Genomic DNA, 24,835 nt, shown 5'->3' on the forward strand with positions numbered 1-24,835 from the left:
TTTCAATTTTGTGCACTGCCTCTAAACTGTCACTTGATAGTGGACTAGTCTTTAAAAAAAGAAAAAGCTATACGCAATGTTTGTCGGAGACAGGATCTCTGTACAAGATACCTGAAGGCTACCTACATCCTCTATGAAGTGAGCATGTTTGCTTCCATTGGGGTGGGGTGGGATGGGGTGCATATATATATATATATAAAGTGCACCAGGTTTAAGTGTATACAGAGATTTATTTTTTTCTTCTAATTTTGTAAATGCCGTAAGAGCATTGCCTTCAGCAAGCATTTACCCACCATTTTAAAAAGCAGTTTTTTAAACCCTCTAAGCTGAGTTCCAAGAAGGTAGAAAAGACAAAAACGAATAAAGCCAGATATTGATAAAGTATGAATTTTCCTTTTTTTGAATGCAAGCTATATACCTGAATTGAATTGGCTTCAGCCTCTTGCAATCCTCTGTACAGCAAAGCTGGGAGAGGGAGACGCAGCCAAACAGCCAGTGAATTGTGCTGCAATGCTCATGTGTTAGCATGGAACATGCCAAAAGGAGAAGATAGCAGAGTGACAGAGAAATGGGCTCATCATTCTGCTGCTATTTCTTCACAAGCTGGGGGAGGACCAAACCTGTAAGTGTTACTAAATTGCAGCAGAATAAAAGCAGGTCTTCTGTCCTAAGTAAAATGCAAAGGTCTTGTCTCTTCCCCAGCCTGTGATTAGACGTAGAAAGGTGAAGCAACACACATAATGAGCTCATCTCTCTGTCACTCTGCTCCCTCCTCCAATCAATATGCTCATTGATAGCATATGAGCACTGCAGCACAAATATGTGGCTCATTGTGCTGCCTGTCTCTCTCTGTCTCTGCTATACGGGGATTGCAAGAAACTGAATGTTGCCGTCAAATTGTGGTACTTATGCAGCTTGTGTGTTTCAAAAAAAAAAAAAGTACATTAAGTGCAGCTTCACACTGCCCTGCTGTGCTTTGGCTAAAGCCTAGCTAGCCCACAGCTTTCATGTAGGTTTTCTGTGCTTTCCCATAGATTTGCATTTTGTCCCATAGTTTTGGTGCACTTTCAGAAAGGGGCACCAAAACGCCTGTATGCAGCACACTAAAACAGCTAACTGGGCTTTAGCCAAACCGCAGCAGACAGTGGGAAGCCACCCTTAATGATGAATACAGAGCAGTAGTTTGTGTCTTTTATATCTGCCTGGAGTTCAACTTTAGTTTTTCCTGATGAAGTGTGAACAATTGCAAGGAATCACTGGTTGCAAGCTGTGAGTCTCTCTATCTGGCTCCTTCAGCATATAATGTGTATTGATTCTTGTCTGTGGATTGTCATTGAATCTGAACCTTGACTTTGTTTTGAGGGATCCAAGTGAAGGTGAAGCGAGTGGCAGGACAGACCCCTCAAGGTGAGGAGCCGATACATTACCCTCCAGGCTGCTCTTCTGCAGTGTCTTGTCTTGTTTTCCTCTCTTTTCAGTGTGCGCATTTATCGCTGTCGCAACATGGCCCCACTTCTGTTTAACGTCTTCTGATTATTTTCAGCTGTAAAGGTGCAATTCCTGCCGGTCATAGATCAGGGATTAGCAGCTTTGTGGCTCATCAGGCATGGTGGAATTACGGTCTTTTTTTTTTTTTAAATCACGTGGAGAGCAAAGCACCCCTGGGAAAACCTAAACGCTGCCCCTCCCCCTTCCCCCTTCCCCTTCTCCCTCCCCCCTCCCTCCCCCTTTTCCTTATGTCAAGGTAAAAAACAAAGGATGTGGTACAACTCTACAATACCCTCCACATACAAATCTCCACAATATAGAGGCAAATCATTCTATAGCTCTACATAAGAACTAGAATGCAGAAAGTGTGCACTGGACACAGGACACTTTAACAAGATCAAAAGGTTTTTCTTTTGCACTTCAACAGATATAACAAACACTTCCACTATGTTAAATAGGCCTGAAGGGGAGCAAATGAGAGAAGTTGATTGGTTTACATACCCTTTTAAGCGTTTCAAATCAGTGGAGCCCATCTAGCTCCCTTTCCAGCTGGGAGACTCGGAGAGATGAGCCCCATAGGTTTCTAGACAGAGGGTTTGCAGTGCGGGATGTAAACAATCCCTGGGGGCCATAGTTGCTGGATTGAGGAAAGTATCTTTACAAAGAGGTGTGGGGTGTTATCTGTTGGGTTACCGTGAAGGGACAGAGAGGTTACATGCACAAAGTGCAGGTTCACACGGGACTCGGTGCTGGAAACCTGCGTCCCATGTATTACCCTCGTTGCATTCAAAACATGCCATGCCTGTGATCTGCAGCGGGTGTCATTGTAAAGTTAACAACACCTCATATGCAGATAGCAATTGTGTTTGCCTGTACCAGATCACATGTTACCAAAGTACCATGTAATCCAGTTGCAGTACACTTTTACCGGAGTGCATGCACTACTTTTGGTGTGGTGTAGTGTGATTTCTGCCCATTCAAATGAATGGGCTGGAAACGCACTTCCCTCAAATCACACAGGAACGTGAGTGCATTCCTGTACAACTCGTGGTGTGAACTAGCCCTTATCCTTTTAAATCTTTTCTTTACCCACCTCAGTGAAAGTCCCATACCTAAATACTCCCTTTAGAAGTAGAAAAATAATGGATCTACTGTCAGAATCAACACGTAATAAAACATTGTTACAAAGGAGCTCAGAAAAGTCTCTCTTTAAATTGAACTCCAGGAAAAAAAACGTTTTGGACCATTTGCTATGTGAAAGTAAATTTCCCTAGTGGATGTCTATGGCATGTTTGGCTGCTGCTCTGTTTGGTGAAAATGTTTGCAATTACAGTACTGTGGGGGGTGAATGAAGCTGAGTGTCCAGGCGGTAGTACACAGATCATAGCAGGTACACCGCCTCCATTCAGAAAATGCCTTCTATCCTTTTCACTGAATGCAAAGTTTTTTGTGATTGGAGAAGGGGTTGATGGACGTCAAAATCTCCTCTCTCCTTTGGCAGCAGCCAAACATGGGAGAGGCAACAGTAGACATAATTTATTTTTTACACTGCAAATGTCCCAAAATTTGTGTTCAGCTTTAAATAAAGCCCTTTCAATTTACAATATACTTTTTTTTTTTTTTTATGTTATGTTCCACGGAAGGAGCCACAGTTAGAATTAAAGGCATCGGCTGTGTTTTCTGCAGAGTACGGGATTGCACCTTTAGGAACAGAATTTGTGTTCTATGCATAATACTTACATTTTTCTATCACAACACAAATTCCTTCTCAGTCTATTTTTCTATCTATGGCTGTTACGGGATCAGTGATACCTAAACACAACCCCATGTGCAGGAACTGTACTCAAAAATGTCATTTGAAATCTCAGACTCTGATAATGAATTGGCAAAACAAACATTATACATATACAGTAAGCTGTACATTATGTGAAACGTTCTAAGATTTGATCTGGAGATGTTTTTAGGTGTCACACCGTGTGATTATCAATAATTTGTTACATACTGCAAGTGCCTACAAGTGAGTTTATTTTTCTGCCTGCATTGTAAAACTGAATCTGGTGCTGTGTATTTGTATGATCAGGACCACAAGATGTTAGTGTGATGCTTTCACTTACTATTGTTAGCTTAACAGTTTTATGACATGAATGCAAAATGGCATCTTCTGGTCTGAACGTGATTATGATCTTTGATATTCTGTTCAGCAGCTTACTAATCATACTTTGCTTGAACAGTCCTTTGTGTTGGTGCGGTTTTTGTCATGCGAAGTATGTAATCACTATGTTTTTTGTTTTTAATCTATTTTGTATTTTTATAACTATTTTATTTATGTGAAAATTGGAAGCTGTAACTTTGAACTAAGTATTCAGAGCATGAAAGTCTTTTAGCTAGTTTTTGTATGATACAAAGTGGATATTATAACCAGTGTATCACTATAGCATGCTTAAAGTTATCCTGTCCTTTGCTTTATGTAAAACTAAATGCTCTACCTAATACCAGAAAGGAGAACCCTGTTATTACCTTTACTGTACAGAAAAAGCCAGTCTTCCCTCTCCAGGTCTGAGATTACTTTCATTTTGCTGTGACTTTGGGGGTTATTTACTAAAACTGGAGAGTGCAAAATTTGGTCTAACTCTGCATAGAAACCAATCAGCTTCCAGGTCTTATTGCCAAATCGTAATTGAACAAGCTGCAGTCAGACTACCATGCACAGCTGCACCAGATTGTGGATGCACCAGTTTTAATAAATGTACCCCTATGGGTCTTGGAGTATGCCTGGCCAATGACCTCTTGTTCAGCGGGAGCACTTTACTGGCTGGCATGGCACTAGTGTTGCCACCTCATCCCTTTAAAACCGAATACATTTTAATTACACAGATTCTGTGGTTTATTGAGGTGGTAATTAAACTCACTTAGTACCTTATCTGCAATAAATGAGCCTCAGAACCTGTGTAATTAATATGTATTCAGTGTTAAAGGGATGACGTGGCAACCCTAGTGTCATGCCAGCCAATAAAGTGCTCCCGTTATCGGGTAAGATGCTGGTGAGTGGGCAGGCTTCTGCTGAGAAACTCATGCCTACAATTATGTGAAATATTAAGTACACCTCATGATAATTGTTGACTTTTTTAATATATTTGAACAAGCAAACATCAGATCTTTGATTCAAATGGTGCCTAAAGATAAAGACGATATACTTGAACAAATGACACATAAAATTGGCATGGTGTATTAATTCTTTTAATCTAAATTCATAAAGAATGCAAATATGTCATATGTAAAATAAGACCAACCCTTCTAATTGATGAAACGAGATTTTGATGTTCCATATTAGGTGCCAATGATTTGAACCTCCTTAGGGAGTATGCAGATGGAACCTGTTTTATTAAAACCTCAGACATCTAGGATCTGGTTTTCTCTTTGCTATTGACTTGTGGTGTCATTATTCCAAGATCAATAGAGCTCTCCAAGGCCCTCAGAAAGAAAGTTGTGGATAAGTATGAGTCTAGCAAGGGACGTAAAAAAAATTACCAAATTATCTGAAATCAATCATAAGTTAAATTCACAATTGGTATAGATTTCAAACAACTGTTAATTTGACCAGGACTGGCCTGCCCAGCAAATTCAGTCCAAGGGCTGATCTTTTGATGCTCACAAAAGTCTCCAAGAACCCCAAAATTTTATTGTAGAGTGTTCAGATAATTCTTGCTACAACTAGGCTCAAAGTGCATGCATCTACATTCAGAAAGAGAATGCAACAATTCAACCTTCATGAGATGTGTGTTAAGAAAAAGCCTAATATCCAAAAAGAACATTAGAGCAAGATTACAGTTTGCTCTTGAACATACAGGCAAAGATCAGACCTTCTGAAATCGTTTGATCACAGTAACAGTGGACATATTTGCCACAAACCGAAGATGGTATTTCAGGAGAATAACCTCATAACAACCGCGAAGCATGGTGGTGGAAACAGTATGGTTTGGGGTTGCTTTGCTGTTTTAGAGCCTGGGCACTTTGCAGTCATCAAGTCAACAGTACATTCTGCGTCATATCAAAGTGTGCTTGATGAGCATGTGAGGTCACTTTTCCAAAAGTTGAAGTTTAATCCAACACAATAATTTATTATTTGATACACACTAGCAAATGTACAGCAAATGGCTTAAAAAGAAGAAATAGAGGGTTATGGACTGCTCTAGTCAAAGTCCTGATTTGATTGCCAATTAAAAATTTATAGGGGGATTTTGAAATGAGCAGTTCATGCAAGGAAACCCAGAAACATCTTGCACTGAAGATCATGGAAGAGTGGGAATTGTATGAAACTGGTGAACAGTTATACAAAACACCCAGAAGTCATTTGTTACGAGGGTATTACCAACTTTTGATGGCAAGAGATTTACTTACATCTGCAGTACACCTTTACATCTATGGATATTTATTTTGAATAAATGATTGAATAGGTGTGTTTTTATTGAGTTCTTCACCTTTACCTGTAGGCAGTGTTTGAATAAAGATCTAATGTTTGCCTATTCAGATATGTTGAAAACACAGCAATTTCCATATGGTGTACTAGATTGTTCACATGACTGTATATAACCAACTAATATTAGATGGTGTACAGAGAAGGCTTTTATGGAAGAACAGTAATCATTGGTACCATGTTTTACTTGCTTGCTCTTAGGCAGCACTTTTACATAGTCTGAGTGGAGAAAAAGTTCACATTAAAATAAATATGCAATAAAAATTAACACTGGAGTAGAGGATCAGTACAGCCTCCCACCCCCCCATCCATGCTAAATGCCAATTTATTAGGCCAACGCTTAAATACGCAAGTGTCTCTCAGTCAGTTCAAAATGCGTTTCCGATCACAAAGTCCACCACTCTCTTGAAATTTTGTAAGACTCCAAATGGCAGGATAGTAACCCTCGAAAAAAGCAGAAAAGTATATGGTGCAGTATGTAAATGCCCCCATGCTACATGCCAACTTGACCGATCATCCACAGAGCTCTGAGAGCTCCTATGCAAACACAGATTTCTTGAAAGCCGGAGCAATTGGTACAGCCTCCACCACACCTAGAGGGCTCATTTAGATGGGTACGGAGACCCATTCACTGTCATGAGCCGCTTTTTGCTGAGTTTGCATCCACCTCAGAGCTGTGTGCAGACAGCCCGTAGATATGGATGTGAACACGAGCTGCACAGACACAATTGCATGTCAAAATCTGATATGTAAGCAGGAACTGGCGCACGGATTCAATTGAGGACACTGCACGCATCTCCGAGGTGGCTGCAGACACAGCACGGAGGATGGGTCTCGCCGCCCATCCTATTGAGCTTTAACAGGCAAGACTGGTCTTCAGCTGCAGGCATGACTATGTTCCAACTTCCAGCAAGCTGGTGTTTGCATAGAAATGTCTGGACACCCTCTGGGTGCTCCCTAAGACATATAGGGGAAGATTTACTAAAACTGGAACGCTCCGAATCTGGTGCATAGTAACCAATCATTTTCTAACTTCAGCTTGTTCATTTAAACTTTGACAATAAAACCTATAAGCTGATTGGTTACTATGCACAGTTTCGCCAGGTTCTGTGTGCACCAGTTTTAGTAAATCTCCCCTCAACCTTTTCAATGCAGAGGAACCTTTGACATAACTTTCTGGTCTCAGGGAACCCCTGCTAAAAATGACTTTATCTACAATTCATGATACATTAGTGTGATAGTCAGAGGTAAGAATGCTCCTTCCACTTGTGGTCATTGGGAAGAATTACCCCCTTACAGATAGCTAAAAAGATCAATGGTGTCAGTGGGAACTTACCCTAGAGGCAAAAATTGCTCATTGCTGAAGGAACCTCTGGAGGAACCCTGGTTGACAAACCCTGCCTTAGAGAGCCCCTACCTTTCTCTGACTCCTAGTTCCATGATAGAGACTCTGTATGAGCATACAAAAAAATGAGAGACTGTGCATACATTAGGGAGATGTGCTGCATATCTTTTTCACTATTTTGTCCAGACATTCACTAATGCCCAAACTATTATTTTCTAGTTTTAGTGAGTTAGAACCCGTCAGGATGTATTGCATTCTTGCTCCCTGTTGCGAAGGTTTAGATCTAGTTGACATCTGTGTGGGTGCACGGCTCCAAACGCAGACAATGGGGTTGATTTAGTAAAACTGGAGAGGGCAAAATTTGGTGCAAACCTCAATTGAACAGGTGGAAGTTAGAAGCTGGTTGGCCACCATGCACAGCTGCACCAGATGCTTTAGTTTTCATAAATCAACCCCTGTGTGTGTTTGTGGGCCCATGCACCTGTGCTGATGTCAGATTGGAAGCAGCGGCTTTGTCCTCGTGCTCAATGGACATCAGTGAGACTGCCTGTGCAATGGAAACTCTTGTGCATTTTTTTGGAGGTATACACAGCCCTCACATGCGCTCATGCTGTAGTAAGCCCCATGTCCTTAAACTCTCTATTTGTCCTAGTGACTAAAGTGCTAAAACAAATCCTACAAAGTACTTTTTCATGTCATATGTGTTGGAGCCTACCAGCCTTTAGATGTGGTGGTTGTATTGATTTTTTTTTTTAATAACATTTTCTACGAATACAGAAAAATGTTCAAACCTGCCAGAAATCCAGTTACTTTTCTGTGCACTGAACTGAATTTTCAAACCATGCTATCAGCTTTCCTAGATATCTTCTGTGAGCTACAGAACACCTCACACTCCATGTTATAGAGAAGGGGAGACATTCTGTTTCGTAATCCACATCCTATTATTATTATTATACAGGATTTATATAGCACCAACAGTTTGCTCAGTGCTTTACAATATAAAGGGAGACCAGAAAGTAACGATACAGTTAAATACAAGAGGATTAGGAGGGCCCTGCTCCTTGGAGCTTACAATCTAAGAGTTCTAAGATACTGTGTACCTAGTCACCTTAGGAAAGGTAGTGAGTTACCTGGCAGGATCACCTAGGAGGAAAGAAAACTAATGCAGCCACCACATCTATGGACTAATAGGCTGAGATATATTACATTTTTGTTCTTAGATTTAGATACGCTTTAGACCTCCTTCCTAATCAGCAGCAGAGGGCTGTGTTTACCCCGACCGGGGGCACAGGTAGTTTGTGCAGCCATCCTATTAAAATCAATGTTGGGTATCTCCAAATGGCAGCACAGTTGTTCAAGATCAGACTGCGTTCTGAGCTGTGCATCAGTCCAGGAGAGATGTACAAGCAAGGATTCGCATGAAGATCTGTGCAGCCGTCCATCTTTCATTGACTGTATCAGGTTGTCTGCACGGACCACCTGTGCTTCCAGAACAGGTAAGAATGTACTGCTACACGTGTATATGGGTACATGCACCTAATGTGAGTGAGGCCTAAAAGTAAATCTAAATTTAAAAAATTTTTGTAATTTTCCTGGATTTATTATAAAAAATATTTTATCAGTTTGGCAAAACTTTAACCAAACGATTCAGCTTAATTTTCCTCATGCCCATTACATTTTTATTTATCCATTGTTTTTCAAGTACAAAACAATTTGCACCATTATCACGAGATTTCACATTTTACAATGTCACTAACTTCTAATTGGAATTATGAAGGCTCTATGAGGTATCTACTGAACACAGCGGACAAAGTAGCCATAGCAATTCATGAGGTGGAATAATACCATTTCCTGAGGTAGATTACTGTTTTCTGAGGTATATTACCAATTTATGAGGAATAACACCATTTCCTGAGGTAGATTACTGTTTTCTGAGGTATATTACCAATTTATGAGGAATATTACCATTTCCTGAGGTAGATTACTGTTTTCTGAGGTATATTACCAATTTATGAGGAATAATACCATTTCCTGAGGTAGATTACTGTTTTCTGAGGTATATTACCAATTTATGAGGAATATTACCATTTCCTGAGGTAGATTACTGTTTTCTGAGGTATATTACCAATTTATGAGGAATAATACCATTTCCTGAGGTAGATTACTGTTTTCTGAGGTATATTACCAATTTATGAGGAATATTACCATTTCCTGAGGTAGATTACTGTTTTCTGAGGTATATTACCAATTTATGAGGAATAATACCATTTCTTGAGATAGATTACCGTTTCTTGATTCAGACTTCCATTTCTTTCCGACGTCTACATCACTTAAAAACCATGTCACACATCTGCGTTTTAAGTGAATTTGATGTTTTAAAGGTAAAATAAAGATAACATTATATCAAAGGGTAAAAAAAAATTACACATTAGAAAAAAATGAGTGATGTCATGGACCTTGCGTCAAAGCTCTTGGAAAAATGGGATTCTGAAGGCATCCCCCAGGCACTGTGCGGTACCGCCTTTTTATGAGATTTGGCTATGGCGTTACTCTCACCTAGGCATCGCTGGCTGAAGGGGAATTTATAGCACGCTTTTTTATTTATATATACTATAGTACATAAGGCCTTTAGCTCACCTCCTAGGAAATGGATTTCTCCTTTAGGAATACTAATTCAGATGTCAAAATAACTGACAAAGAAACAAAATCAAAGTATGGAATTAATAGGAACCCTTTTGCAAAATATGCAGTGTAAGCCTTTAGCAAAATGATTATATACAATTCCTAAAGATTTATGTAAATGTTTTTTTTTTAATTTCAAAAAGTCCTTAAAGATCCTTTTTTGTTCATCCTTCAGGAGCACTTCTGGGGAGCCAAAAGTGAGTGAAAGAGAAGACACAAAGGATTCAAAGCCCCGCTCCCTGCGCTTTACATGGAGCATGAAGACCACCAGCTCCATGGACCCCAACGACATGATGAGGGAGATCCGCAAAGTCCTAGACGCCAACAACTGCGACTACGAGCAGAAGGAGCGTTTCCTGCTTTTCTGTGTCCATGGCGATGCCAGACAGGATAGCCTCGTCCAGTGGGAAATGGAAGTGTGCAAACTGCCTCGCCTCTCCCTCAATGGCGTACGCTTCAAGAGGATATCCGGGACCTCCATCGCCTTCAAAAACATTGCGTCCAAGATCGCAAACGAGCTCAAACTGTGAAAACGTGCAAAAAGCTGGCGAATGTTCAACATAACGTCTGAATGTACTGTTCAAGCCTACGCTGCCGGGACGCAGATAATGGGCTTTTCCAACGCCAGTAACGGGCATTACACCCTTTTGGCACGCACGCCTTTCTCTTTTACTCCAAGATAATGCCCTTACTGCAATAAGGTTATACATAGCGATAATCCGTTGTACAATTTGAGATTCAGCACCACTTTTACTGTCAACGGTGAGCAGCCTGTCGTGTCACTTGTACAGGAAGACAATTCAGAAGTTTTCAGTACTCAGTCTATGTGGATAGAATTGTAAAATAGACAATTGAGTGCTTTCACACACAAAAAAAAGCAAATCTTGTATAGCTGGGTTTAGTTTTTCTGTACAGAGATCTATGTTCAGTGTTTTCCGTTGAGCTCTTCTGCTTAATTTTGCTTATATATATATATATATTTTTTATGTTTCAAGTTTGACATTCTGAAGACATTTAATCCCGAGACAGGATTATGAGCGAGGCCACAGCCCAGGTTCATGTTAAGCAGCATGCAATGAGTGGAGGGGGTCGGCTGCTTATTTGGCAGCAGGACCAGCTCCATGTTTACAAGAACAGAGGATAATGCGGAGGTTGATGGCCATGATGTGGTGCCCTTCACTTTGGCAGCTGCTGCCGTGTTCATGTTCGCGTGGAGCAGACCCTTGGACCTCCTGATAACTACCCTACGTAAGCGAGGTGGCATGAGAACAAGGGTAATCCAGAGACTTTCTGTCCCGGTGATAAAGTCTGATAAAGTAAGGTTATTGAAATAGCCATAAAAGTGCAGTGCAGTACTGGAAGGGACACTTTAACTCTCTCAGTGCCACCACTTAGTTGTAAAACTTTCTCTCTCCCCTGGATCCAGTGCTAACCCACATTTTACAGTTCTTTGTCATCTGATTGCCCTAGGGTTTGCAATTTTATTAGTTTGGGTTGAGAGGGAAGTTGCATCGTTTCAAAAACAGCATGATGTCATCACTGCATTCTACATTGTCACCTTATCCTCGCACTGTTTGGAGGCCTTCTAATGACCTCCTGCTCCTCAATAGGTGCCCCATGTCACAGGAGTACATGACTCCTGACCACCAGTACTACTCGCCATGAGTACCAGCTGCACCCCAGTTTGTGAAATATGGTGTGAAGAACTTGCATATACCATGATCTTCAGTTTTGTTGGTTAACAAAAAGAAAAAAAACCCTTTATAATCGACTTCCAAAGCTATAGGTCTCATTTGCATACATTTACCAGTGTGTACGTGAAAGACCCACAACCCTGTATAAAAGAAAAAAAGTAAAATAAATAAATAAATCAGAAACAGACTTGCTCAGAACATCTATACACCTCTCATGAGTGTACAAAGCACCACAAAAGAAAAATATGGCCAGCATCTAAGTAGGCAAGTGTAAAGGTCTGTGTAATAATGACACATCACTGCAAATGGGCTCAACAAATCCCCCACAACCAGTTTTGCTAAAGGTTCCTAAAATCAAACTCTTGAATGTTCTTGAATTTGTATTGCTTAAAAAGTATTTTTGAAAAGTTTTGTCTCGGTTCACACTATGAATCACACAGGAACTGCACTGCATTCCTGTGCAGTTCACAATGTATGATTCAGTGCAATGCGATTTAAGCCCATTCATTTTGAATGGGCTCAAATTGCACTGCATTGCACCAAAGTCAAGCATGCACCAATTTAGAAAACTGATTGCAACTGGATCGCATGGTCGTTTTGTACTATGTACTCCGGTGCAAGCAAACTCACTGTGTTTTGCGACCTGCGTTTTGCACTGACACCCGCAGCAGATAGTGCACAGAAACCCATGGATTGTGGGTTTCCTGCAGCGCATTCTAGTGTGAACCTAGGCGAATTGGTTTAAAAGCATCAGAGCCAGAGATATGTCTGATGCTTTCAACTGATAAACCTTTAAGGAATATTTTAACTAGTACAAACATCGGTACTAGGCGCTCCTCAATACTCATACAAGAGTTGATCGTGGAGCAATTTGTTTGTCGTGTTTGGAGAGGTAGCAGTCTAGGGCCAAAACAAGGTCCACATACTCTCTATACTTTCACCAAGGATCTGCTTTCTTGAAGGAAAACACACTCCAATATATATCCATTCAAACCAATTCCTACTTTTTTCTGTCCAGCACTATCACACACATATCAGACTTAAAGCCAAACACTGAGTAGTTATAGTAAGCCACATCTGTAATCTGGTCATGTAGTCCTAAAATAAAATGTATTTCTAAAATACTGCTAGTAGAAGTATCATACATCTGTCTTTGTATTCGCTTCCAAGGTTTCTTTGCACAACTGGGCTCTGAGAGGAGGGTCTTTAGTCCCCAGTCACACCAGTGTGAATTATCATGCAATTTGATTGTTTCAAATTGTCCACAATGGAAACGGTCAAATTAGTGCGACTCCTTTGGAATTCCAACGATTTTGCAAGTAGCTCATGCACTACTGTGCGCAAGTTCAGGTACGACTTGCATAGACATCTGTGCTTGAAGTCATACAGATGTCTTCCAGGTCGCACTGACATCCGACTTTGAAATCGTGTGACTTCACTTTAATAAGCACGATTTCAAAGTCGGATTCGGTGTGACGAAGTCTTAGTCTTACCAGTCAGAGTTGCATTGTACTGTCTAATGCTGGAGGAGATCTAATGGAGGAGAAAGCATAGGGAGGATTTCATTAAAGCTGGCCATACACTTTCATTCAAAATGTTTTGTTTTATGAACATTTGTTCAATTTTCTATTTGTTAATGGGGCCAGATTAGCACTGTTTTTCAACTGTAATGACAAAAATACAGGAAGAAGGATGGAAAATTTCTAACAGTGTATGTGGTTTTCATTTGAGAAATTACATTCATTCCAAAATCGAATGGTAAAGGCAAATTAAATTTTTAAGTACTTTCAAAAAATTAGTCACGTTGTTGAATGTACTGAGAATTTTACTACAAATATTCGTTTGAAAATCTAGTATATGGCCAGCTTAAGTGTGCTGCTGCTCCTGAAGGCCTCATGAACACTGGATGTTTTTGACGCTGCTCTTAGGGGCTTCTGGCATTTTTGGGGTTTTTTTTCTGCCTCTAAATGCCCCTGCATATTAGTCAATGTATCGATGTACACATAGGCATTTAGAGGCAGAACAATAAGTCCACTGCCAGCGAGTTCTGGCCAAAGAAATGAATTGACGCACCTAAGCGCATGACACACGTTTACAAGTGTCAATCTGTTTTTCTGCCAAAACACCACTTCCGGGAGGAAAGGCATCTAGGAAAGATAACAAAAACATCCAATGTGGATAAGGCCTTATTGTTCACTGGCTGGGGGGCAGGCCAGTGACCAAGTATGTAGGGTCTAAGCTATTTCACAACAACCAAGACGCATAGTTTGTTCAGAAAGAGAGGCCGGCAATAGCAGCTTCCATACTTCCTCTGTACACGTTTACCTGCAGCATAGATAACCGTCACCCTTCTGGCTATGAGGGCTGATAAGGCAGCTGACCATTGTACTTTTACTTGTGTGTTTAGTTTTACTTTCATTTAAAAACAGTCTATAAAATTTTAATAAAAGCAGGATTGCTGTTATTTGTAGTTGCAAATCTGCATATATTAAGAATTTTATTAATAAAGTAAACCCTGAAGCTACCCTAAAAACCTAAATCGGTAGGAAATACTATACTCGTCCCCAGACAAGCACGCAGTCAGAGTTCATATATAATGGATTGCATGGTGTTTAATTAAGAGGTCAGGATTACTGTGGTACATTGGTTTCAGATTTGATGAGTCAGACCATCCGGTTAAAAACAACATAAAGCTGAAGTTTGATCTGCTTATATTTTCCCTGATTGCTCCTTTCCTCATCAATATGCGAATTAAATTTTCTTTAAAAAAAAAAACTGTTTTTATTACATACCTTATTTTAATCCCAATAATGTCATCACTAGGTCTTTGTGCTTCGCTATGCAATAGAAGCCAGATCATGCTTGGTGGGAGGGGCATCAGGGTGCTGCCTCAGTACTCCTCAAGAGCCATCAGCCCTGATGGAAGAAAAGGGCTGGTACATAGGAGGCGTTATGCAAACCAAAATGCCTTGATGGATAGATTTCAGTCTGGAGCAATGAGTGTTCAAAGGTGGACTATATTTGCATTTAGATCACCTTAAATAAAATCCTCTTGTGATTTTGATCCTCCATAACTAAAATCCAATTAATTAAAGGGGCGGACCCGAGATAGTCATGCTGATGAGGAAAGGGCTGGATGATGTTCTCCAGCCAGGTTATCAGGTGGGTTCTATCTCACTTGCTGCAGCTTCTAATACACACTGTGAGGAGCTCACGGTGTGCAGTGAAATCAGAGTAAGCTATTTCAGTCCAGGACAGGAGCCTTTACAGCTCTGGCAAGACTGAAGGGAAGGCTGAGGTTTAGCTTTAATGTGACAGTCTATACAATCAGCTCAAATGATATCCTAACATTTATTTTTTTTTGCTGATCTGATGCATTAAATCTGAAACGAGGTCTGGCTTTGTGACCAGAATGGCAAACTCCCAGAGAATGTCACAAAAAGATCTGCAGTTATATGTACTACAATCCAGAGTTTCAATATATGAAAGTGTTACTACCTACAACAGTTAAATCACTCTGTATATGCTGTAAAGCATGCTTGTTGTATTCACTGTGGAACCTACGGGGTTAATCATCTGCATTGTGTTAAAAGGCTGTTTGATCCTGACTTCTCTGATCCCCCCCTTCTTTTATTGTCCCCAATCCATCTGCTGATAGAACAGAGCCTTGAGGGCAAGTCTGGACATGCTCAGTTTGGTGTGCATTACTAGAGAGGTTTTTGTTTTTTTGGGAGGGTGCATGTGATCAGTGCAGAGCCAATCAGCACTGTCCAGACAGAGTGTCAGGGGTCATGCAGTCTTATAGGACCAAGGAGAATGAAAACTCCTCCTACAAGAGTAACCTGTGCTTGGTCGGACACTGATAGAAGTCACAAGACTGCTATATACTTCTGATGCGAAAAGGTATTTAGCAGTTTATACTTATTAAAATAATTGCATTTCCATGTTGTGTGTACTGTGGGAGAGCAGATATAATGAATGCAGGGTCCTGGGTTTAGTAACACTTTAACTGACTTTCCATAAGAATACAACAGATGGTACAATCTTAACAAACAATCTATAGTTTCAAATACATTTCATCAAAGCTTTTTTTATTTCTATGTAATCTAATGTGTTGTAAAATTGATCTTCTATATTGCTACTTATGGGGTACATTAGAATTGAAGGCGTTGTCGATGTAACCAAAGGGTCTGAGGTCTGATAGTTAATCTATTGAACGACATGCGTACAGAAAATAAATCTGACCCTAAATTATCAAAAGAAGCCCAGATTAACAACCATAAACACAAATTTTTTTTTTTCTTTTTAATAAAAGTCCTGCACGGTCTGCCTTTGTCTAAATTACTGTCTGGGGTCATGAGAATATGATGTCAGGCTAGAGGTGACCTCTGTCCTCCCGAAGACACTACTGCTAAAGTGTCCATCTCAGACAAGTCAAGCAAAATACATGGCTATACAGCTTTCATAAGGAAGCCTGCGGAGTTATAATAAAGACTAGTTATATAGATTCCTGCATGAGGTCACGCATGACTGGTCCTCTTTAAAGAGACCCTGTCACAGGCCATTCATTTCAACGACAGTCTTCCCATTATATTATATGTGCATGTTATTTACCTGTAAAATTCTTCATTGAGTAGATATCTAAAGGCCCAGGATGGCTGCCATCTTTGATGTGATGTAAGCAGACCCTATAGTATTCTCTTTCACTTCTCCTCTGGCAGTTACATAAAAGATTATGTATGGAGAGGAGGGTTGGAGGAGCTGGGCCAGTACAGTGAGTGATTAGACAATTCACAGGCACATCACAAATCAGTTTTAAAAAAAATGGAAAGGAAAAACTCCACATTTAAAATGTTTTTTTTTTAATTCTGCACTTTCATGTACAATATTTGAAGTTGATGACAGGGTCTCTAAGACTGGGAACCAAATGCCGATGAGGTGTTGGGTTGTTAGATCACTTTTATTCGTTACCACTTCAAGAAAATTAGTTGTTCCAGACAGTGTTCAGACAGAAAAATATAAAAGCCGAATCGTGTTTACAGTGTTGTAAATGGTAAATAGTATAATATATCGATTTATGATAAAGTATTTAGTTTAAATGTGCGTTATTGGCTTTTACTGCCATATATATATAAAGCTGTAGAATTGGGGGGAGGGGTTGTCCCTCCACCTACAGTACAGGGTCACAGGGCTGTGTTTGCAGATCCCTATAGTGGTGAAAATTTTTTTTATATTTTGCCTGTTTCCGTTATATCTTCCTGTGATTTGGAAGCTGAAAGCCCATGAGTCCATTTACATTTTTGCGAGTGTTAGCACATGTGCGTTAATGCGCATTTTGTTACTGTAACCCATTGACGTGAATGGACCGTTAGTGAACCCCGATGTGCCCAAAATACCCTCGTTGTGTAATGCAGCACACTCCAACACAGGTGCATGGCCTTAAGCAGGCCAGAGATGGGTTTTTTAAAAATGTTATTTTAACAAGGAAGCTGAACCAAAGAAAGCGAATAAATTCCTTCATCCATGCAATGGAGGAATCCCTCCTGCTGGGTCATTGTATTCTGACAGCGGGGGCTCTCCACTGTCAGAATACACTGAGCACAGGCTGCTGCCACTGATCAAGACATTTTTCCAACAAGCCCATATCAGTCTGTTGTAGATCAACTTCTGTGGAGTGGGAGCGGCCATACATCGATTCAATCCATCTGTGGTCAGCTTTAAGCCCTTTCACACAACCATTCTAATCAAGTACACCTGTCAGTTTTTTTTAGGTGGACCTGATCGGATGGTCCATTAATCCCTATGGACAAACTTGTGTCCTTTTTTCACCCGCCTACCTCCTATCTGGTCCACTAAAAACAAATGGAAGGGGATCTGTTTTCCTCTGTGTAGGCAGATTGGATCAGAGGTAGTCGGGTGTAAAGCGTGAGCCAGTCTGTTTACAATGGCTGCCCATAGAGCAGAATATATCAAAGAAAACTTTTTTCTTTTTACAAAAATCCAATCTACATACAAAGTGTCCAGTATAAAAATGAAAATGTCTAAACAATTTCCGTGAAACACTTTTTCTTCTTTCAAAAATTATTCTCAATTCCGGAAGTCTGCAGTGATCATATACCTCAAAAAAAACAAAAACTCAAAATAGTGTTATATCCTTTATACAATAAAATATACCCCACACTGCACAAAAAAAAAAAAAAAAATTTAATTGTCGAGTATGGATATAGATGCATTCAACTACACATGCACATATATTCCATACTCTTCAGAATATAAACCAACTTTTTAATGTGAAATTTTACATTAAAAAGTTGGTTTATATTCTGAAGAGTATGGAATATATGTGCATGTGTAGTTGAATGCATCTATATCCATACTCGACAATTAAAATTTTTTATTTTTGTGCACAGTGTGGGGTATATTTTGTTGTATAAAGGATATAACACTATTTTGAGTTTGTTTTTTTTTGAGGTATATGATCACTGCAGACTTCCGGAATTGAGAATAATTTTTGAAAGAAGAAAAAGTGTTTCACGGAAATTGTTTAGAACATTGGGGACATTTTAATTTTTATTTTGGACACTTTGTATGTAGATTGGATTTTTGTAAAAAGAAAAGTTTTCTTTGATATATTTTGATTAACTTTCAAGGGTGGAAGTAATTTACTTTTCTAAATAATTGGAGTGGTGCTGTTTAATTAATATATGCCCATAGAGCAGAGCATTCTAGGTCCGCATACACAGCAGACACAGATCGGTCATCTGCCTGCTGTGCTCAATGGGATCAGTGGACAGATCCCCTGCTGAACAAATCAGATCTGCCCCGTGTGAAAGGGGCCTTAATGTGTTTGGATGCCATTCAAAGTGAATGGCTCCATAAAGCATGTAATGTTCAAGCCTGCAACAGAAAAGTGTAAATGGGCCCTTAGCCTGCATTCACACCGAAGCAGAGCATGTTCTTGGTCATTTTGAAGTGTTTTACAAGCATTTTTGCACGTGTATCCAGCTTCAGGCATTTGTTTCCTGAGCTGCTCAAGGGGAGGAGAGGAGTCCTTCAGGTGCAAAAACACGCATGCTGCAAGTTTACAGGAATTTCCATTGAAGTCTATGGGGCCAGAAATACCTGAATACGCCCAATAAAGCTCATGTGCTTTTTTGTGCATAGGATAACTGATCATTGAAGTGTGAACAGGGACAATTAGAAAGAATGGGATTCTGAGCCGCTCCAGTGTGCATTTACCATTTGTTTTAAAGTATACCTGTCACTTCACTGACCCCCAACAACTAGCCTTAAAGGGTTAGATCATGTTTATCAGAAAAAAAAATGAAAAGGTAAATTAAGGCCCTACCCCCTTTCCCATCCACTTGGTCCCCATTGACCTTACTGCCGTGGTTGATGAGTTGTCAAAACCCACTCAGCTGGGGTAGTGGTCCGGGGTTTGAAATCCGTGATTTCCTTTTCCTTCTTTCTGAAGGGCTTTTGGGACAGATCAGTGTGAAGTTGTGTGCTGGTGTTGACCAATCAGAATTGCTTTGATCCATCCTGGTAACCCAGCAGTGGGGGAAGAATGGGGATTTCACCTTCCCAGACCACTACACCAAGTCCATGGACACTGACAGCTCATCATCCACAAAGGGGAGTACAGCAGGGATTGGGGGTAGGGAGAGTGTAGGGTGTTGACCTTTTTTATTGTTTTCTGAAGGTGAATGCCCATTAAAAAAAAAAAATCAATATTAGACCCCAGCGAGTGGCAGAATGTTTAAAACCTGTTTGCCTGAAATATGCAAATTGTAACTATTGGGTAGGCCTGTGCTGAGGGCTGTCCCCAGTGCACCACATGATGCAATGCAGTATCTAGGACAAGGGTGTCAAACTGGCGGCTCTCCAGCTGTTGCAAAACTACAAGTCCCATCATGCCTCTGACTTTGGGAGTCATGCTTGTAACTGTCAATCTTGCAATGCCTCATGGGACTTGTAGTTTGGCAACAGCCGGAGGGCTGGCAGTTTGACACCCGTGGTCTAGGATATTAAGAGGTAATCAATGTTGCATTGAGTGATGACTATCAGGACCTGTCATTCCAGGAAGCATTCCGGTGGCAGATTGTAAAGTGGTTGCTGCTTTCTAGTCATCCTTTAAGGTTCGTTGTGGGGGATAAATGAAGCAACAGCCTACTCAAAGTCGAGACACAAGTGAACATCCACAGCACATTGTGGGGTGTACTGGGGGGGTGTTGGCAAACTGTGTGCAAGGTATGTACCGTATGGTGCTGCTTCTGTAAGGCCCAATCTATTACACTCAGTAATAGATCCAGTGAGAGCCCCCTCCCCAAGATCTGAAAACCCAGGGAGGTGATATGTAAACCATCATCTGTGCACGTACATTCTAAACACATCAACAGCTCTTCTTTAAAGTTGAACACCAGACACACAAACTTTAATTTAAATGTGTTCCTCAATAGCAACAAAGGGTGTAAATCTCTTTGTGTGCTCCAAATTACTTTCCAAACCCAGATATTACCTTGTAAAAGTAGCAGTAACGTCATTACTATGCTGCACTCAGTCTGTACAGAGCTGTGGGAGGGACCCAACTGGTCCACCCACTCTAGGCTACCTGCAGAGAACTACAGGAGAGGGCGGATACGAGACCAGTCATCCTGCATAAGGAACGTGATCAGAAGTGACTGGTCTTTATTAAAGGAAACATTTGTACAGAGGCAAAGTACGGGAGTTATTTAAAGCTGGATAAACGCACGTATGTGGAGATAATACACAAAAAGACGCCAAGACTGCTGTTATCTTAAAGGAAACCTGTCTCAAAGCAAAATACAAGGTTCCTCTTCAGCTTCTCTCCCATGAAACTAGAAGTCAGAGAAAAGTAGCGTCCCTCTAAGGCCTCTCACTCTGTTTTTTTGCCTTTGTGACAGATTCACGGGGAGATTTACTGAATCTGGTGCACACAGAATCTGGTGCAACTCTGCATAGAAACCAATCAGCTTCCAGGTTTTATTGCCAAAGCTTAATTGATCAAGCTGGAGGTAGAAGCCGATTGGCTACTATGCACAGCTGCACCAGATTCTGAGTGCTCCAGTTTTAGTAAATCTCCCCCACGATTCAACTAACAGTACACGTGGCTCTTATTTTTAGACATTTCTTTTACCTGGAGTTCAACTTTTATAAGAAGTCCTTTGATGAATGAGACATGCCTTATGCTGGAGAGACGCCCTAATCTCCTCTGCACTTTGATAAATCCTTCCCACTTGATTTATATTTAAAACTGAACTCTAGGCTGCTATAACAGACAAAAAGTATTGCAGCTTTGTATTTAATGATAAATCATAAAATGTATTCAGTGTAAGGGTTAGACCTGGTACTGTCTGTACAGCAGAGCTCATTCTGTGAGAAGGAGCCAATCAATTGGCTACATGCTGATGAAAGGAGAGAGCAGAGTGACATATGAGCTAATTAGTCTACTTCTTGTGCTTCACTGTCCAGCCACAGGCTGGGAAAGGGACAAGACCGGTAAATGTCTACAGCAGAGAGCAGTCAGGTCCCCATCTCTGTCAGACAGGGGCATACTGTGTAAATATCAGAGATGGATGGACAAAAATACTAATCCTTTCGCAGTTAAAACCATTCCCATATTGGTATTGCATCTGTTCATTTAGCAGTTAACCTGGAGTTCAGCTTTAAAGCAGACATATCCATATTATGAAACTCATCTTTTAATGTAAGTGCAAAACAAAGATACACTTTTAATTTTTGCTACCATCTACCTGACTAAGCATTGTTCCGGTAGTAGTGTGAGCTTTAAATGTAGATAAAATCTTTGTTGCCACTTCCCACCCTGGGCTTGACAGTGTCTGTATCTTCTCCGCTACCCGTGGATCTGGTCATAGAGTATGATGGCTCCTACTTGGTAATAGACAGAATATTACTCCTATGGCCATATAATGCTGGTCAGGACATTAAGAACTCATATCTGAGGCCTACATCTGAGTTCACTACAGCTATTGTATCAGGATGGACAGACATGACATATACCCTCTAAAAACATGCACATCTGAAATACGTAAAATGTCCATTATTGTAAGCGGTTGATGCAGAATGGCCTGTATTCTATACTACTGAATGGAGAACCTGCAGATAAGAAATAGATTCCTCTTTATAAAGAATCTGTTAAGTTAAAATAACTCCAAGGATCATCTATATAAACGAATGCGCTCTTAACAGTTGTGAATATAATGGTGTATCTGTTTTTAATTTCCTGGCTGCTAAAAGTTCATAATATGCAGATCAGCAGATTTTGGATTCCAGACACAGACTACATATTGGTGCTGCATGGTCCATGGGTCAGGACTTGGTGGTAGCGCTCCATGGTCCATGGGTCAGGACTTGGTGGTAGTGCTCCATGGTCCATGGGTCAGGACTTGGTGGTAGTGCTCCATGGTCCATGGGTCAGGACTTGATGGTGGAACTGCATGGTCTATGGTTCAGAACTTGATGGTCAAGCTGCATTGTCCATAGATCAGGACTTGGTCTTGGAGTTGCATGGTCCATGGGTCAGTACTTTGTGGTGGAGTTGCAAGGTCCATGGGTCAGTACTTTGTGATAGAGTTGCATGGTCTGTGAGTCAGGACTTGATGGTGGAGTTGCATGGTCCATGGGTCAGTACTTTGTGATAGAGTTGCATGGTCCATGGGTCAGTACTTTGTGGTGGAGTTGCAAGGTCCATGGGTCAGTACTTTGTGATAGAGTTGCATGGTCCATGGGTCAGTACTTTATGGTGGAGTTGCATGGTCCATGGGTCAGTACTTTGTGGTGGAGTTGCATGGTCCATGGGTCAGTACTTTGTGATAGAGTTGCATGGTCCATGGGTCAGTACTTTGTGATAGAGTTGCATGGTCCATGGGTCAGTACTTTGTGATAGAGTTGCATGGTCCATGGGTCAGTACTTTGTGATAGAGTTGCATGGTCCATGGGTCAGTACTTTGTGATAGAGTTGCATGGTCCATGGGTCAGTACTTTGTGATAGAGTTGCATGGTCCATGGGTCAGTACTTGATGGTGGAGCTGCATGGTCCATGCCCAATGCTTGTGAAATCTGGCACCCCTAGAATCCCCATTAAAACAGAAAACGTCCATTAATATCAGACTGAGTTTGAGCTGGCAGAGCTACAAAATAAGCTGTATTTGTGATGTATATAAATGAGGGACCTTCAGGCATGATATGGAAAGGTTTACAGCTCAAAGAAAGTTTGAAGGTGTCCCGGGGAACTGGACTTTAGTTTTCATTTTTGATTACCCTTATCTCCCATAGTAGCTAAGCTTGGCAAGATACTATAGGCATAAGCAGACCATAGATGGTTTGAATCTTGGCCAGTTCAGCAGGGACAGGCCAAAATTCGATGTATGGGCAGGCTGAATGTACCCAAGTTGATTGACCAATCAACTTGGGTACAACCAGCCGGTCGGATATTACATACGATTATTGCTAGCGGGTATTATAATAGCCACTAGCAGTAATTACTGTGTTCTCCAGGTGGGGACGGCTCCCCCTGCTGGGAGAACACAATGGTTCCCCGATAAGGATTCCGACATCAACACTAAGTCGATGGGAGAATCGAGTGATTTTTCTTTCCTGCAACCCTTGGTTACAGGAAAGAAACTTGCTCCAGCCATGGCCGACTTTAGTGTACTTAACAAACTGCCTGCACCCAATCAGATTATACTTTTTAACCCTTCTCATCAACCAGTAGCTGACATTAAATTGCTTCCGTGTGTAAAGCGGGGCCACAAATGCATACTTTTTGGCACTGTAATTCTTTTTTCAATGTAATCAAATTTCAGTTTGTGAATTTGATCGGTTTTCTTTTGATGGTGGCACATGTGTGATTGCTGTTGTTTTTTGTTTTTAAATGTATCTACTTCGAAGCCCCCACAACATCTTTCCCGTTATAACACATTGACTTAAGCTTTAAATTATAGATGTTTCAGGCTCTGAAAGCCTAAATTGGAGGAAATTGAAAAAAATAAACAAAAACATTTAATTACCTCAAAAACACTACAAGCCAAAAAATCCTATTTGCTTCCTTTTTGACTCAAACTTAAAAAAAAGAAAAAGTTACAGTTAATGCTTTCAAATTTTATTCAATCACACTAGAAAAAAAGTGTATGTCCAGCCCAAACTTTTCTAGTTTCGGATAGATTGAGGAAGGATCTAGAACCCCCATCATTTTTTCTTGCTATCTGGGGCTTTGTTGGAGATATCTCCCCTCGTTTGTTGCCTTGGGGAAAATCCCAGTGGACATAGATGGGGAAAAATTTTTTTGAACCTTTCCCTACTCTACTAAAATAAAGTATTTGTATTTCTCTTTGCCGCTGTTGGATATTTGGCTGGACAATTCATTTCAACAGTCTGACACAATTGTGTGGGCACCATGTGCATCATCCTAAAGGTTTAAAATGGGCTTTCCAAGAGACTACTGTCACTTGTTACCCCTCTATATTCACTGGCACTCAATGAGCGCTTCTAGGGTGAGCAGATGTCATTGAAGCTGGACTTCTATTCGGATTCTCAAGGGTCTGCTGGGATTAAATTAAGTAACGTCTTGATGTAAAAGACAAAAATCTGATCACGTGCCCATGACACTTCCACATGTTACAACACTTAATTGCCAAGATTTTACTGAAAGCATGCAACACGGACTGTGAACCAAATGTGTATGCCCACAAATTTATGAGCTTATTCACTAATTCAGTGCAAATGGCGACCCACATCAGCCAATCACATTGTAATGTATTAAAGTCCATTCTGTAAAATATAAAATTATACATTTCTACAGCAAGCACATTGTTTCTTGCTTTTCTGAACAATCCTGATCGTTCTAATAATAATTTATTTCATTCAAATTTTAGTTTTTCAGGGCACCTAACTTCTGCTTCCATAAGGCTTACCTTGTTGCACCCCATTCCTACAGTTAAAGGTTTAATTTATTGGCCCCACAGGCAGGGCCTGCAAGGGGCCTTTTCTTTGTAAATTTTCTGATCCGTTAGGTACAGATTAACGGGATCTGATCGTCTCCACTATGCGTGGCCGTAATCCTCTCACTGCTAGTTCACCAGACTCCTTTCTGCACACCCATTGTATTTATTC

At 40.6% G+C, this 24,835-nt stretch overlaps 1 protein-coding gene across 2 annotated transcripts in view; it reads left to right on the top strand.

Annotated features, from left to right (window-relative positions):
- MARK1 (microtubule affinity regulating kinase 1) overlaps positions 1-16,010 on the top strand; it is a 177,449-nt gene extending 161,439 nt beyond the window's left edge. Inside the window, exons 17-18 of one of the 2 annotated variants that reach the window (XM_089685033.1) lie at positions 1,363-1,407; positions 10,165-16,010. In XM_089685033.1, the coding sequence (XP_089541159.1) occupies positions 1,363-1,407; positions 10,165-10,519 (400 nt within the window). In that variant the 3' untranslated portion in view covers positions 10,520-16,010. The remainder of the gene's footprint in view (positions 1-1,362; positions 1,408-10,164) is intronic. The other variant, XM_089685034.1, reaches the window with a different exon arrangement.
- The last annotated feature ends 8,825 nt before the right edge of the window (positions 16,011-24,835 follow it).

This window comes from Staurois parvus, unplaced genomic scaffold (genome assembly GCF_062004578.1).
Source record: "Staurois parvus isolate SC_StPar_1 unplaced genomic scaffold, SC_StPar_1.0 ptg000362l, whole genome shotgun sequence".
Taxonomy (NCBI): Eukaryota; Metazoa; Chordata; class Amphibia; order Anura; family Ranidae; genus Staurois; species Staurois parvus.